The 15,000-nt window shown below is 46.2% G+C and overlaps 1 protein-coding gene across 3 annotated transcripts in view; it reads left to right on the top strand.

Annotated features, from left to right (window-relative positions):
- Window positions 1–15,000, top strand: part of nrp2b (neuropilin 2b) — a 98,203-nt gene that overhangs the window by 91 nt on the left and 83,112 nt on the right. For all 3 annotated transcript variants that reach the window (XM_030343030.1, XM_030343029.1, XM_030343028.1), the window contains exons 1-2: window positions 1–708; window positions 11,920–12,100. The exon at window positions 1–708 is cut by the window's left edge and continues 91 nt beyond it. In XM_030343030.1, coding sequence (XP_030198890.1) covers window positions 633–708; window positions 11,920–12,100 — 257 coding nt within the window. In that variant the 5' untranslated portion in view covers window positions 1–632. The remainder of the gene's footprint in view (window positions 709–11,919; window positions 12,101–15,000) is intronic.

Here is a 15,000-nt window from a genome sequence, read left to right as displayed (position 1 = left end):
CGTAAACGGACCGCTTTGCAGCGCTAGGAGTTCACACGGTCGTTCCTCTCGGACCTGCAGCTCGTGTTTTTTTACACGCAGCAACAGAAACGACCCACGGTCTTCAAGTTTAATGTTTTTATTCATGTTTTTTTAATTCAGTGTGTTTTGATCACTGCGCGTCTTATTGGTCGCGTTTGGTTTGTTTGCGGAGGAATGACCACAGAAGGGGTTGAGCTCTGACTTGGAAACTGCCTTATCACTTTTCACCGGACCTCTGCTCTTGGACTGAGAGATAAGCCTGTTTTCTGGGGGGTAAAGTTGGGTTTATTTTATTTCTTGTACCTCATCAGGACAGTTTCCTCTGCACGTTTGAATTGTGAGACTTTGATTCACAGAATGGATTTTTCTATCTTAAAATTGTATTGGGACTAAAAAAAAAAGAGGAGAAAATACGGTGGCAGTGACTTTGGTACACAGAGACAGTTTTTTTCTTTTTTTTTGCAACATCCACTTCGTTCATTCCAGCGATACGGGGCGCTTTCCAACCCTCAACCCCGGCTTCTGCTCCCGGGACGGGGGGCAGAGAGAGAGTGAGGGATTTTGACTCCCAGACCCAGTCCGCCCAGAAAGAGGATCTTTCTCCAGGAAAGATGGATTTATCGCTGTGGCTCTGTGGATGTTTACTGGCTCTGGTGTTGCCCTGTGCTGTGGACGCTCAAGAAGGAAGTGAGTTTGGTTTCATTCGTTATTACACACTCAACTGTCAACCTTGAATAGATTGGTAGTTAGAAAAACGGCTTTGCTCTTTCACTACCGAATTTATTCCTCAGGCCTGATTAATTTCTCAAGTTATTGCGCATTCTCGCCCCAAAAACCACGTTATAAAATCCACATTTCAATGGGCTGTTGTGACTTTTGCATCTCTGTACGGATGAAAAGAAGGGACATGGACATGTGTCGGTCATGTCTAGAGCGGAGTTTGTTTTTGTTAAGTGTGTGTTTGTGTCTTATTCAGTCCAAGCGGTGGGCCGATTGTGTGTGTGTGTCTGTGCCATGGCCGGAAGGTGTTAACCCCCTCTCCCTCTGCGTTAACCTCAGAGCCGGCGGGGTTATCGCCTCTAGATTTCTGTTCGCACCTCTGTCATCCAACAGGTCTTAAATCCCAGTGGATATGGGACTGGGGTTCCTGGGACTGGGTTACCAGATCCACTGGGATTTAAGACCTGTTGGTCTCATAGTGCTGAACCGCGGTCCGGCCGCTCTTGCGTTGGGTTTTCCCCCTTATAGGCCTTAATAGCCTATCTCTTATTTATTCATGTCTCTTATTTAGGTATTGATAGCTCGTATATAAGCCTTAATATCTCTTATACATATCTTAATAGCTCTTATATAGGTCTTAATCTATTTTATTTAGGTCTTAATAGCTGTTATTTAGGTCTTAATAGCAATGGTTTGCCCGCTAAAAAGGTCCAAAGAAGTACTTTCTGGAAGGGGATGGTATCGGGGTTGTTTCTATTTGTCCGCGTGCTCGCAGTGTCGTTTGAAAATAATTATAAAATTGGGTTCTGTTTTTTTCCTGATCTTTTCGGAGAAACGCGCGCGTCTTGTTGTTCATGCGATGGGGGACACAAACTCGCAGCGTGTGTAGCAGGGAGGCTGGCTCAGGTTCAGGGCGACTCGCACTCTGACACCACTACACCGGGCTCCGCTCACCCGTGATCCATTGAACCGGGGGGTAGGCTACGGGGGGCTCCTGTTGTCGTTTTCTACCCGGGGTCTATCGTCCCCTCGTGCTACTCCGCCACCCCCGCCCCCCCGCCATCCCGCTCGTCCAGGATGGACATTATCAGGGGAATAAACGCACACCGACACAACCTGTGATCACATATTATCCTAGGCAAATTATGCTTTATATGTTGTGCTGCTTACGAATGGAGAGCACTCGGGTCTGTTTGGGCCAGCGAGACTGCGCGCAGTGGTGGTTCAAATATAAAGCGTCTCACGGCTGTTAGAAGAAAAAACATCGGCCTTCTGTTAATATATATAAGTTTTGTTAAGTTAATTGTGTTCTGTTTGGTGTTTCGTTCAGATTGAGAATACAAGTCACTTTTAGAATTGTTTGGTTATTCCCTCTCAGATTGATTTATGATTTCAAGGCGACCGAAGTGAAATCCAGACATTGGGAAACATCCCTCTCTTACCCCTTCCCTCCCTCGCTCCCTCTCTCTCTCCCTCCCTCCGATCCTCCCTCTCTCCCCCTCCCTCCCTCCTCCCTGCCTCTCTCCGTCTCTCCCTCCTTCCTCTCTCCCTCCCTAACAGAGCGATCCGATCTCTCACTCACTTTTTAGTCTATAAGCCTCAAATTTCGGTTTGAAAACGAGTCCAGAATGAATGTCCATTCCGCCCCACTCCAGTGGATCCGAGCTCTACATCTCACATCTGTCCTTAGATTAACCGATCTCATCCCGTATCCCGCCATCGATCCCTCTGAGGAGAGACAGAGACTGTTCTCGGCGTTATCATCAGACGTTATCATCTCCGTCCGTGTCGGATTGAGAGATGATGCCGTATGCAGAGACCGTAACACCGATCCTGTTTAACTCAAGAGTCTCGACCTGATCACCGGCCGAGCGCATCCTCCGATTAAAATTACGCACTGTATTCCTATAAGTGTGTGTTAAGTCGCCACGGAAGTGCAGTGTGTTGCTGAGATGCTCTTCGCTCTGTTCCAACGTGTGATCGTGCGTTTGGTGGGTCTCAGGACCCAGCCTACGGGAGGCTGGCCGCTCGATCAAGTGTTTAAGGAGCGCTCTCTCATCATATTTCAACCGATCCCACATCACGCCGTGGGTAGAATGACGGTCCTCTGAAACACGCTCTTCTCCATGATCCGTTTGTCTCTTCTCCTCGTCGCCATGCTGTGCTTATTATTTTAATTTGTTTTTTTACACGCAGGCGTGTTCAGATTAAGATCAACATTACAATCATTGCGCGTTTCGGACGTCTTGTTCATCTGTTGCATATTGTCACACGCGCGCGTACAAGCGCACGTGCACAATCACAAACACAGACGCGCGCACACATATATATTTCAGGCCTATGGATAGGTCTAATATAACTAAGTCAGACAAACAACTAGAGAGAGAGAGAGAGAGAGAGAGAGAGAGAGAGAGAGAGAGAGAGAGAGAGAGAGAGAGAGAGAGAGAGAGAGAGAGAGAGAGAGAGAGAGAGAGAGAGAGAGAGAGAGAGAGAGAGAGAGAGAGAGAGCGCTCTCCGTCCTCCTTGATCCCGTTTCATTATTCGATTTGATAGCAGCATAGTCTGGCAGATACGGACAGAACTGGTGTCTCTCCGTACCAGCTGTCTCTCTCTCTAACAGACCAATCAAAACAAGCCTGACATGTAATCGGAGGACCCAGCCTGTAGGCCTAAATTATTATTATCTCGGGAATATATAATTTGATCATCATGTCCGGATTATGATATCCTACTTCGTGCAACAGGCCTAGGGTGGCTGTTTTACTGTGTGTGTGCGTGTGTGTGCGTGCGTGCGTGTGCTTGTGGGCCTGCACGGCAGCCGTATGAGCGAGAATTTAAAGAGGGGGAAACACAACGCTATTAACACTGTGCTGCGCTGCAGAACGCTGCCGTAAGGAGAGAATCTGCGTGAGGAGGATGTGTGGCACTTAAAACGTGAAAGGAGCCCATTGTGAAAGAAGTTTTAATATGGTCGCTTTGAACGTGTCGACCCGCGCTCTGCCAGTCGCTTTCCCAGGTTTAGCAGACAGGAGGCCGGCTGGGCCAGTCGGAAAGTGTGGCTCGATGGAGTACACCCGTGTAGTTCAATCGGCCTTGTAGTCAGTCAACATTGGTAACCTCCGGTCCAATGGATATTGTTGTTGTTTTTTCAATTTGTGTGTGCATGTGTTTTTGCGGTGTGTGCTTGTGTACGTGTGTGTGTGTGTGTGTGTGTGTGTGTGTGTGTGTGTGTGTGTGTGTGTGTGTGTGTGTGTGTGTGTGTGTGTGTGTGTGTGTGTGCGCGTGTGTGCGTGTGAGAGAGCGTGTTAGCCTTCAGGGGTCCTAGGTAACACATTGTTGGAAGTAAGGCCTGTAATGCGTAATGGTTTAACCTGTAAAAACGGTCTTCAGGCGTTAGTTAGACATACAGCAACACTGGCCGTGTTTTTCTGTTTTCTATACATTAATTTGTTGAGTTGTGTTTAAGTTCCCCTAACACCACTTAGACTCCCATATTTCAAGCTCTATGAAACCAGTTGCAGCGGAATACACTTGGTTAATCATGGCTTTATGATTCAGATGTGACACATTTCCACCAGTAGAATCACACAATAACACAAGTACTGCATGTATTATTGCTTGAATATCCGCTCTCTCTGTCTGTCTATTTGTTTTTGTCTCTTTCTCTCTCTTTCTCTCACTTGTTCTCTCTAAATTCCAATTGTTTTATTGGCCTTTCAATAAATCAATTATTGCAAAAACATAATAACAACTGTTCGTAAACAACAGCAATAAAATGATAGTCATAATTGCTATAATAATTTCAATTAATAAAAATAAGAATAACAGTCCTCTTTCTCACACCCTCCCCCTTTTTCTCTCTCTTTCTCTCTCCCCCTCCTAACTCTCTCTCCCCCTATCTCTTATGCCCTCACCCCTCCCTAATTTTCTTTCTCTCCCCCTCAGGCTTTCTCTCTCTTTCCGCCCCTTTCGCTCTTATTCTTCCCCTCCCTCTCTCACCCCCTCCCTCCGTCTGTTTGTTACTCTCTGCCCCCCTCCTTCACTCTCTCCCTGTCTCTGTTCTCTTTCCCTCTCTCTCTCCCCAGCCGCCCTAGCCCCCCCCCCTCTCTCTCTGTATTATGGAGACTATATTAGCAGGTCCAGACATGTTCTAATGAGGGTTATCTTGTGATTACTAAATGGTTAGCATGCTAGTGCTGTTAGCTTGCTTGCGCCCTCCTCAGTGGTCAATGCTAATGACAAAGTAATTAGTGTGTGAGAGGGAGAGTCAGTGGGGGCTGGGAGGGGGGGGGGGGGGGGGGGGGTAATGTGTGTAGCTATAGATAATGGCTGAAGTAATTATATGAAGTCATTACTTTAACAAATTAGGAATATTCAGTTGGTGTATGTTCTTGGTTTGTGTGTTTTTGTGTGCATGTGGGGATGTGTATTAATATTTATTTTAATATGAATCGTTTTAATGCATTGGGACCAGTGGGCTATTCGCCGTGTTAATGTGTCATATGTTTGGGAAACGTAATATGTCTCTCTCTCTCTGTTATCTGTTCTTACAATCTCTCTCTATCCCTGTAGTATCTCTTTCTCTCTTTCTCTCCCCCACTCAGTCTCTTTCTTTCTCTCTCTCTTTCTCTCTCTCTCCCTCTCACTCTCTCTCGCTCTCTCTCTCTCTCTCTCTCTCTCTCTCTCTCTCTCTCTCTCTCTCTCTCTCTCTCTCTCTCTCTCTCTCTCTCTCTCTCTCTCTCTCTTACACACACAAATTGTTCTCATTTGTTTATCATGTCATTCTCACCTTCTGTCTCCCCTTGCCTCCTGTTGCTCTCTCTCTCTCTCCTACCACTATTCTCTCTGTAATGATCTGCACTAACCCCTCGCTCCTATCCTCTAAAGCTCCATATCTCTATCCCTGCCTTTCTTTCTCTCTCCTTTTCCCTCCTTCCCAATCCCAATCTCCTCTCCCATGTCTTTATTTCCATGTCCTCATCTGCCGATCTCTTTCTTCCTTATCTCTTGACATCTCTCTCAATTTCTATGTCTCTCCCTCACTCTCTCATAACTTCCCTCTCACCTTTTCTGTTTTTTTCAATGCAATGCACCTGGCCAATAAGACAGCCACACCTGTACGTGCACCGAAAGTGTGTCTGTGTGTGTGCGTGTGTGTGAGTGTGTGTGTGTGTGTGTGTGTGTGTGTGTGTGTGTGTGTGTGTGTGTGTGTGTGTGTGTGTGTGTGTGTGTGTGTGTGTGTGTGTGTGTTTGTGTGGTAGTTTATGTGTGGGTGCGTTGGTCTGTTGCAGACTTTCTCCTTCCAACTGATGAGAGACAGATGTATTGCCCTGGTTTTCTCCCCTCTTTCTACTTCTTTCTGCCACTCCTCCTCTCCTCTTCCTTTCATTCTTTCCCTCTGTTCCTCAACTCCGTTCCACTCCTCTCCTCCTCGTTTCCTCCTGCCTCTCTCCCCCCCTTCTCTGCTCCTTGGTTCCGTGTCTAAACGGTATTCAGCTTTGAGTCGAGCAATCCACCTCAGGCCCAATCCTGCACATATTTCTATGCCTCGCAGATTGCACGTCTGTACTCCTGACATCCTATTCTTTACTGGACAGCTATTAATGTGCATTCCTAGACCCACATATACACACACGCACACACACACACACACACACAAACACACACACACACACACACACACACACACACACACACACACACACACACACACACACACACACACACACACACACACACACACAAAAAAGGCAAACATGCACGCACGCACGCATGCACACGCACGCACACAAATGCTTTTATTGATCTAAAGCTCTGGCAAATAGCAGTGAATGTATTTTATATCCAGTAGCATTAACAAGATTTTCTGAAACAAACGTGTTGTGACAGGCTGGAAAGTGTCTCTTCAGAGGAAAACAATCTCCCTTCTTTCATGAAGAGATAATCTGTATCAGCTCTTATAAAACAAGGTCAAATCATTTGCATTTCAGGGCAATAAATGTACGAAATCTAGGTGCATATTCTGAGATATTGTTGTTTGCAGACTTGTGTGTATGTGTGTGTGTGTGTGTGTGTGGTTATCTGTGTGCTCTTGGAAATAGTCTTTATTGGGGAATGCAGAAGTTGTTCTCCTCAGTTTGTATGTGTGTGCTTCAGTTTGGATGGAAAGCAGAAGCTTGTGGGAATTTATATATTGATATAATATTTAGCATGTGTGTGTTTGAGTCTGTGTGTGTCTGTGTTTATCTGTGTCTGTGTGTGATTCCGTTTGTGTGTGTGTTTGTGTACGTGAGAGTGAGTGTGTTTGTGTGAGTGTGTGTGTGTGTTTGTGTTTGTTTGTATGTGTGTGTGTGTGTGTGCGTGTGTGTGTGTATTTATGTTTGTGTGTGTGTTTAGGTGTGTGTGTGAGCTAGGTGTAGGTGTATGTGTGTGTCTGGTGGAATGTGCTGAGTTGGAGCTATCAGGTTGAGATGCTAAACGTGGCAGAGAGACATTAATAATGCAGTGACCTGCTACTGCTTAGCAGCGTTTACCTCTGTTTATCCTGTGCATGTGTGTGTGTGTGTGTGTATATACGTTGTCTTTGTGTCTGTGTGTGGTCTAAAGCCATTCAGAGCCCAGTAAGGCTAAGTGGTGAATATCTGTGTCTTTGTAGTAGCTGTGTGTAGTATTGTGTGTGCCCCTGTGTGAATATATGACATCAGAATGCAGTGGTCTGCAGATCACACACCGCTAGTAGAAGAATAAATAACCATGAGAAGATGTTGATATTCACCTCTGGTCTGGAGAGAGAGAGAGGGAGGAAGAGAGAGAGAGAAGGAGAGAGAGAGGGAGAAAGAGAGAGAGGGAGAAAGAGAGAGAGGGAGAGAGGGAGGGAGAGCGATGCACATAGAGATAGGGAGAGAGAGGCAGATAAAGGCAGAGAGAGGAAGAGATAGAGGGAGAGAGAGATGGGGAGCAAGATGCAGGGAGAGAGGGAGAGAGAGAGCTGGAGTGGGAAAGAGAAAGAGAGAGAGAGAGGATTCTGCCATACTGCTACCGGTGGTGATGGGGATATATTTATGTCCAATATTGGATTAATAAAGTACGTAAAGTACACCTCATCTCAGTTGATTTAATACTAGCAAGGACATGGGTGAAAGTATACTGTGGTCAGTTTGTTTGTTTGAATCCAAGAAGAATCCTTCTGGGTTTCATACCCAGTTTCCTCCGGCTACTGGTGTGCATCCTTGATGTCATAACCCCATACCTGCTCCTTCATGACCAATCCCTAAAATTCACTGGCAATCGCTTTGGATTAAAGCGTCTGCCAAATCGATCCATGGTTATTGTAGAATCCTGCGAAATGTTGGTTTTGTCAGCATGTTATTAATAATAATATACAATCGACACACACACACACACACGCACACACACACACACACACACACACACACACACACACACACACACACACACACACACACACACACACACACACACACACACACGCACACACACACAGGCTTCTTTTTCCCCTGCCATTTCTCTTTCACGTCCCACATGACTCGATGCTGCTCCTGTAAATCATGGTGATTTAGCATCCTGGCCTTGACCTGGTTGGGTGATTGTGCGTGTGAAGGTGTTTGTGTGTGTGTGTGTGTGTGTGTGTGTGTGTGTGTGTGTGTGTGTGTGTGTGTGTGTGTGTGTGTGTGTGTGTGTGTGTGTGTGTGTGTGTGTGTGTGTGTGTGTGTGTGTGTGTGGTGTGTGTTGTGTGTGTGTGTGTGTGTGCGTGTGTGTGTGTTTTCGTCTCGGGGTGAGCAGACGGATGATGTTGTCGCTGAAGAATCACATTCGGTGGCTCCTTCGGTCAGACTCGAACGTCAGCAGGACGTGATGTCATCTACTCATTAATCAACTGGGCTGTGTTACTTCCTGTAATGTAGGGAGGTGATCATTTAGGGAGGTGATGCGTGAGTGCATATGTGCCTGTGTGTGTGTTCATAAGACAGTGGTAGATCAGAGAGGAAAAAAGGAGATGTAAGAAGAAAGTTGGGGGGAGGATATGAGCGGAGAGAAAAGAGTAGAGGAGCAGCAATTACAGCAAGACAGACAATATGTAATCTGATTGATTACCTCTACCTCTTTGTGGTTGGCTGAGTACCAGCGTATGGCCTTTTGATTGGCCGGATGATTTTTCTAGAGAATGTTCTGGTGGTTACCTCAACGGCTGTTTGTTATGTCTGACCTGTTACTCTGTAGGACTGGGTTGGCTTACATAACCACGGCAACTGGAAACAGAAGATGGGCATGATGGTCGAGCCAGCTGATTTTATGAAGGTCGAGGAGAGAGAGAGAGAGAGAGAGAGAGAGAGAGAGAGAGAGAGAGAGAGAGAGAGAGAGAGAGAGAGAGAGAGAGAGAGAGAGAGAGAGAGAGAGAGAGAGAGAGAGAGAGAGAGAGAGAGAGAGAGAGAGAGAGAGAGATGGAAAGGACAGTGAGGAAAAGGGAGAGAGAGGTAGAAAGAAGAGAGAGAGAGAGAGAGAGAGAGAGAGAGAGAGAGAGAGAGAGAGAGAGAGAGAGAGAGAGAGAGAGAGGAGCAGGAGCCAGGATTAGACAGAAGGGAAGTGGTGATGATAAACACATGAGAACAATATGAGAGAGAGAGATTCAGATTCTCTCAGAAAGCGAGAGCCAGAGAAAGACAGAGAGAGGGAGGGAGGAATGGGAGAGAGGAGAAATAAACAAGCTGAGTGAGAAGGAAACTGACAGAGAGAGATGGAGAAAGGGAAAGGGAGGAGGATTAGGGGAAGATCAGTAATTGTTCCCAGACAGAGTGTGGTGCAGGCCAGGACCAAAAGCCAATCTGTCAGTCATCTAGCTGGCTCTGAGACCAAGGTGTGAACCTATGTTTTCTTCTGACCTCACTTTCTGCCGCCAGACCCTGGTTTCGACAGAACGTCAGGGTTCAGATCCACAGATCTGTACATACAGGAGTAATGAAACATACACAGCCAATCAAACGCATGTGTGTGATTTAATATATACGTGCATGTTATGCGTGCAGAGGGAGGTGTATCTGTGTGTGTGCGTTTGTGGGAGTGCCAACTTTTGTCTAATGGTGTAGGCATGATCTCACGTTCATGGTTATAGTTATAGTAAATATAAACACGTTTGTAAAATAAACACAAACCAAGGAAACCTAAATATAAATATGTCAATATGTCTTTGTGGGACAGTATTCATGAAGCGTGTGGATGTGTGTGTGTGTGTGTGTGTGTGTGTGTGTGTGTGTGTGTGTGTGTGTGTGTGTGTGTGTGTGTGTGTGTGTGTGTGTGTGTGTGTGTGTGTGTGTGTGTGTGTGTGTGTTAGAGTGTGTGCACTCTCAGAGTAGGTTTACACTGGGCTATATATAGCATTTTAACATGTTGGATTATGCTCAGCAGCTCAGCGATGTCTCCCTGGTGATCAATACAAAAACATCACTGGCGTTGTCGAAATAACACATCCCAACAGTCCCAAACTCATCACTTTCACAGTATCTCCAGATATTCACAGATATCACAATCACAAACCAAGGAAACCTAAATCCTGAGCCCCTTTGTTCAGCTCATTAATCCCTCAATAAACCAGCAGACACATATCGGGAGATTCACATTCAGATCGCAACTCCACGTCATTTCCCGATTCTTCCTGTGAAGGCTCCCGCTGCGTGCCATACGTGTCACTCCCGGGTTCCTGTAAGTGTAAGGATGGATTACGCGCGGGTGGCGGAAAATGAATTGTCACAATGCCTGTTTTGTAATTGGTTTCATCAGACACGATCTGTCATCCCGAAAAAGATGCACAGATCGTGGAAGGACACAGTAGGAAGCCACCACTCAGCAGGCAGACACGTCCATCCACCAATCAGAGCGTCTTTCAACCGCAGGCGGGGGGGTTGACCAATCTCAGTTAAAAACCGTAACTGCGGCGGTGATCTCATGAAAAGGCTGCATGTCATGTGATGGGGGTTAACCAGCTAGGTGGGAGGGGTACGAGGGATTTTGGCTAAAAGGGCTCTGAGTTATGGCCATTGACACGTGTATCCGTTCTGTGACAGGATTGCGGTATCTGTGGGTCTTTATGACATGTGGGTGTGTGTGTGTGTGTGTGTGTGTGGGTCTGTGTGTGTGTGTGTGTGGGTGGGGGGGGGGTCTGTGAGTGAGTGTGCGCCACTGAATGGGAGTCTTTATGTGACATCACATCACACACACACACCCAGACACACTCCAGATGTAATCTGACCAACCGCGGCCCTTATCCACCATCGTCCAGCAACGCTTGTTTATGCTGCTATCCGATTCTTCCCCGCTGACCTCAGGAGCCCGCCGTTACGGAGACGCTAATCCTGCGGCTAATAGATTGATTTAAGGTTTGAAGGGCTGCTGCCAGCACAGTGAGGGGAGAAAAAGATATACAGCCGTGACAGAAAAACAACAAACCCCTTTAAGTCAATTTAGATAAGTCAAATCTTTATCAGTTCACCAGCGAGGAATCTTCCAGAATGATTAGACAGGATCCTTTGTAGCCTATTTTCCCTGGTTGGGGCAACCATGTTAAATGGTGTCTGTCGTGTTATGTTTTTTCACATGGCTATAGCTTATCAACAAACGTTATTTGTTCATAAGGTTTTATCATGGAAAACGGTGAATGAAGGAAACGTGAAAATATATAGAAATGGCTCTATACTTGCTATCCTTCTACTTTGTATGCATTAATTCAGCAGAGACTCTAATGCAAAGCACCTCACAGAAAATATAGCAACATGTTGTTAAGAAGCAGTTAGAGGTCAGAGCAAATTGCTCAAGGATGCTTAAAGATAGGCTGCTGTCTTTGGGACCTCAAATTGAGTTCCTTTCCACTGGCGGTCAATCATCCAACCATTAGCCTGGCCCCTTAAAATCAGTTTTTCGAATTCGACACACATTGGACACATTGGAAGAGTATCAATTAGAATTTGTAATCTGTGTATAGATATAACAATAGCTTGCAAAGTTCAAAAGAAAATACAATCTCACTTTATGTGTTTCATAGAAATACCGGGAGCTAATTCCACCCACAACGTTTGCAGTTGAACTCAACCCTATGCCGGCTCAAACGGTACCATGCTAATGAGCTACCGCTAACCCTTGCTCTCTCCCCTATGGTCTCCCCGCTAGACTCTGAGCCCTGCGGCGGCGTGCTGGACGCTAGCGACGCGGGCTACATCACGACGCCAGGCTACCCCCTGGAGTACCCCCCCCACCAGAGCTGCCGGTGGGTCATCACCGCCCCCGAGCCTTCACAGCGCATCGTCCTCAACTTCAACCCCCACTTTGAGATCGAGAAGCTGGACTGCAGGTAGGACAGAGGCAGGGGTCGTGGCGGGGTGGATGAATGAAGGAATTATTTTTGTTGGGGTTGGTAAATAAGTAATAAATATTATTCTCAGATGCATAGAAGGGTGTAAGAGTGGATGAATAATGTACGTTTCAGATGGATAGGTCGATCTGCCTCTCTCTCTCTCTGTCTCTCTCTCTCTCTCTCTCTGTCTCTCTCTCTCTCTCTCTCTCTCTCTCTCTCTCTCTCTCTCTCTCTGTCTCTGTCTCTGTCTCTCTCTCTCTCTCTCTCTCTCTCTCTCTCTCTCTCTCTCTCTCTCTCTCTCTCTCTCTCTCTCTCTCTCTCTCTCTCTCTCTCTCTCTCTCTCTCTCTCTCTCTCTCTCTCTCTCTCTCTCTCTCTCTCTCTCTCTCTCTGCCAGTCACAGTGTTTGGTGTCTACTGGCTCAACCCGGAGCCCTCATCTCCACCGGTTTGATTGGCTCCCTCTCTCCCATAATAATCCCTGTGGGACGCCCCTCGCTCCCATGGCCTAATTAACCACAACACATTTACATCTCTGCGGTGCTTTTTGCACATTTACAGAATGAGCCAAGATCAGAGAATCCTCTGCTTTGTTATTGTATCAGACCTCTTTTTGTAGCTGATCTCATAGCTGTGGCCTGTGGATAGACAGAGAGACAGGCAGTGGCACAGAAAGATGGACACAAAGTTAGGCATACAATATATAGAGACAAACACACACACACAGGCAGGTAGACAGGCAGACTAACAGTCATATTTCTATCACAGAGACAGAAATATTCCTCTATTTCGGCACTGTTATTAACATTTTAGCCATATCTATTATAAATAAGGGAATTTCCGCTGTCCGATGGACCCAGAAATATTGAAACTTGCCTTTTGTTGGAATTGGAGCATCAATATTTCACCGGCTCTCTGTTTGTTTCAGAATCTGGACCGCTTTCTGGTGCTTTCTCAGCACACACAGCAATGAAAAACAGATTTTGTACCAATCTCGCTGTTTGACTGGGTGTGTTATTGTGTGTACATGGTGTGTGTACGTGGTGTGTGTTTGTGTGTGTGTGTGTGCGTGTGTGTGTGTGTGTGTGTGTGTGTGTTTATATGTGAGGGATTTTCAGTTTGATATCCGTGGGTCAGTTTTTTCATTAGATTGTTTCTCAGCATTCCTTTTTTTCATATTATTTTCTTTCCTTTTTTTCCCTTCTTGTTCCACTTCTTTTCCCTCTCTCGATATACTACGTATCTCTCTCTCCTTCCTTCCTTCCATCTCCACATGCTTACTTACTTTCTTTTTGTCTTTCTTTCTACATCCATTTAAAATCCCAAAGTTTCCCAGGAGAATCAAACCAGTTTGTAACGTCCATTAAAAACACAAAGTATCATTTATTCATGTGGGTTGCTTGCGCGTGTGTGCACTTGCGTGAGATAGAGAAAAACAGTGGTATGGGGATAGGAACATGTGTAGGGTTGAAAGATCGGGGGGAGGTTGGAGACGGGTTGCGTAGTGTAGTCACCTGCATGCTAAATAGCCACATGCTGATTAGTAGTAGAAAGTACGAAGTGTGCTGCTAGCTGTCAGCTGGAGAGAAAGACGTTAGTAGTGGTGTTGGTTAACCTGTGGAGACCCCTGCTTATTAGACAGTTATTTGGCGAGTCTGGGGCAGCGCTGGGCTATTTAAATCTACAGGGGGCCATTGCAGAACGCTGGATCACTGCTACATATGTGCATACGTGGGCGTGTGTGTGGGTGTGTATGTAAGCTGAAATTGAGATGTTAGGTTCAGGGGGCAAAGAGGCCAAGGAGAGGGAGCCAGAGGGGGCTTGTGCGAGTGTGTGTGTGTGTGTGTCGCACATGCAGACGGTCGTGGTCACTTAATTGCTGTTACCCACAAGGCATTCGGAGATGCAACCACAGACACACGCTCTCTCTCCAACACATACACGAAGATACAGGGGAGCAGCCATACACACACACACACACACACACACACACACACACACACACACATACACACACACAAACACACACACACACACACACACACACACACACACACACACACACACACACACACACACACACACACACACACACACACACACACACACACACACACACACACGAGGACGCAGCCTTTGGCAACAGCCTACTTTCTTTAAGTGGAGACACTTAAGGAAAGAGTGTGTCGCCACTTACACACACAAACACACACATACGCACGCGCACACACACACACACACGCACACACACACACACACACACACACACACACACACACACACACACACACACACACACACACACACACACACACACACACACACACACACACACACACACACGTTGGCACGACAAAGACACCATCTATGCCTTGACAGACAAAAGCAACTTTGTTGCCCATCGATGTGCTTCCTCTCTGTCTGTCTCACTCACTCAACTATCCCATGATATAGTGTGTTCTAGTGCAGAGGTCACTAAATGGCGGACTCCGTTCCGGATCTGGACCGTGACACATTTAAAAAAAATGATTGAGAAATTAATAATAATATTGACGAGTGTTTTTTTCAACCGACACCGCTCTGTCGCACCTTGTCCAGCTTACGTACATACGTCATGAGGTCATAGTGCTTCACGCTACTCAGCCAATCAAAGCGATTGTTTAGAGTGAGTGGAAAGAGAGGCGGGTAATTGTGGAAAGGGCTCGCTAGAGAGAATCTCTAATAGGTCCATGGAGGTTGTGTGAGATATGCATGCACTGGAATCTAGTGCATGCATATCTCACACAACCAATGCGCTGACACGCACACACACACAGACACATTAACGCATGGACACATGTACAAGATCATATGTCAGCTGAAAAACTTTGCTATGATTTGATTCAAATTGTGCGACAAAA

The sequence above is a fragment of the Gadus morhua genome, chromosome 20, assembly GCF_902167405.1.
Source record: "Gadus morhua chromosome 20, gadMor3.0, whole genome shotgun sequence".
NCBI lineage: Eukaryota > Metazoa > Chordata > Actinopteri > Gadiformes > Gadidae > Gadus > Gadus morhua.
The sequence above is the reverse complement of the archived record's forward strand: the minus strand, read 5'-3'. Positions and strand labels throughout refer to the sequence as shown.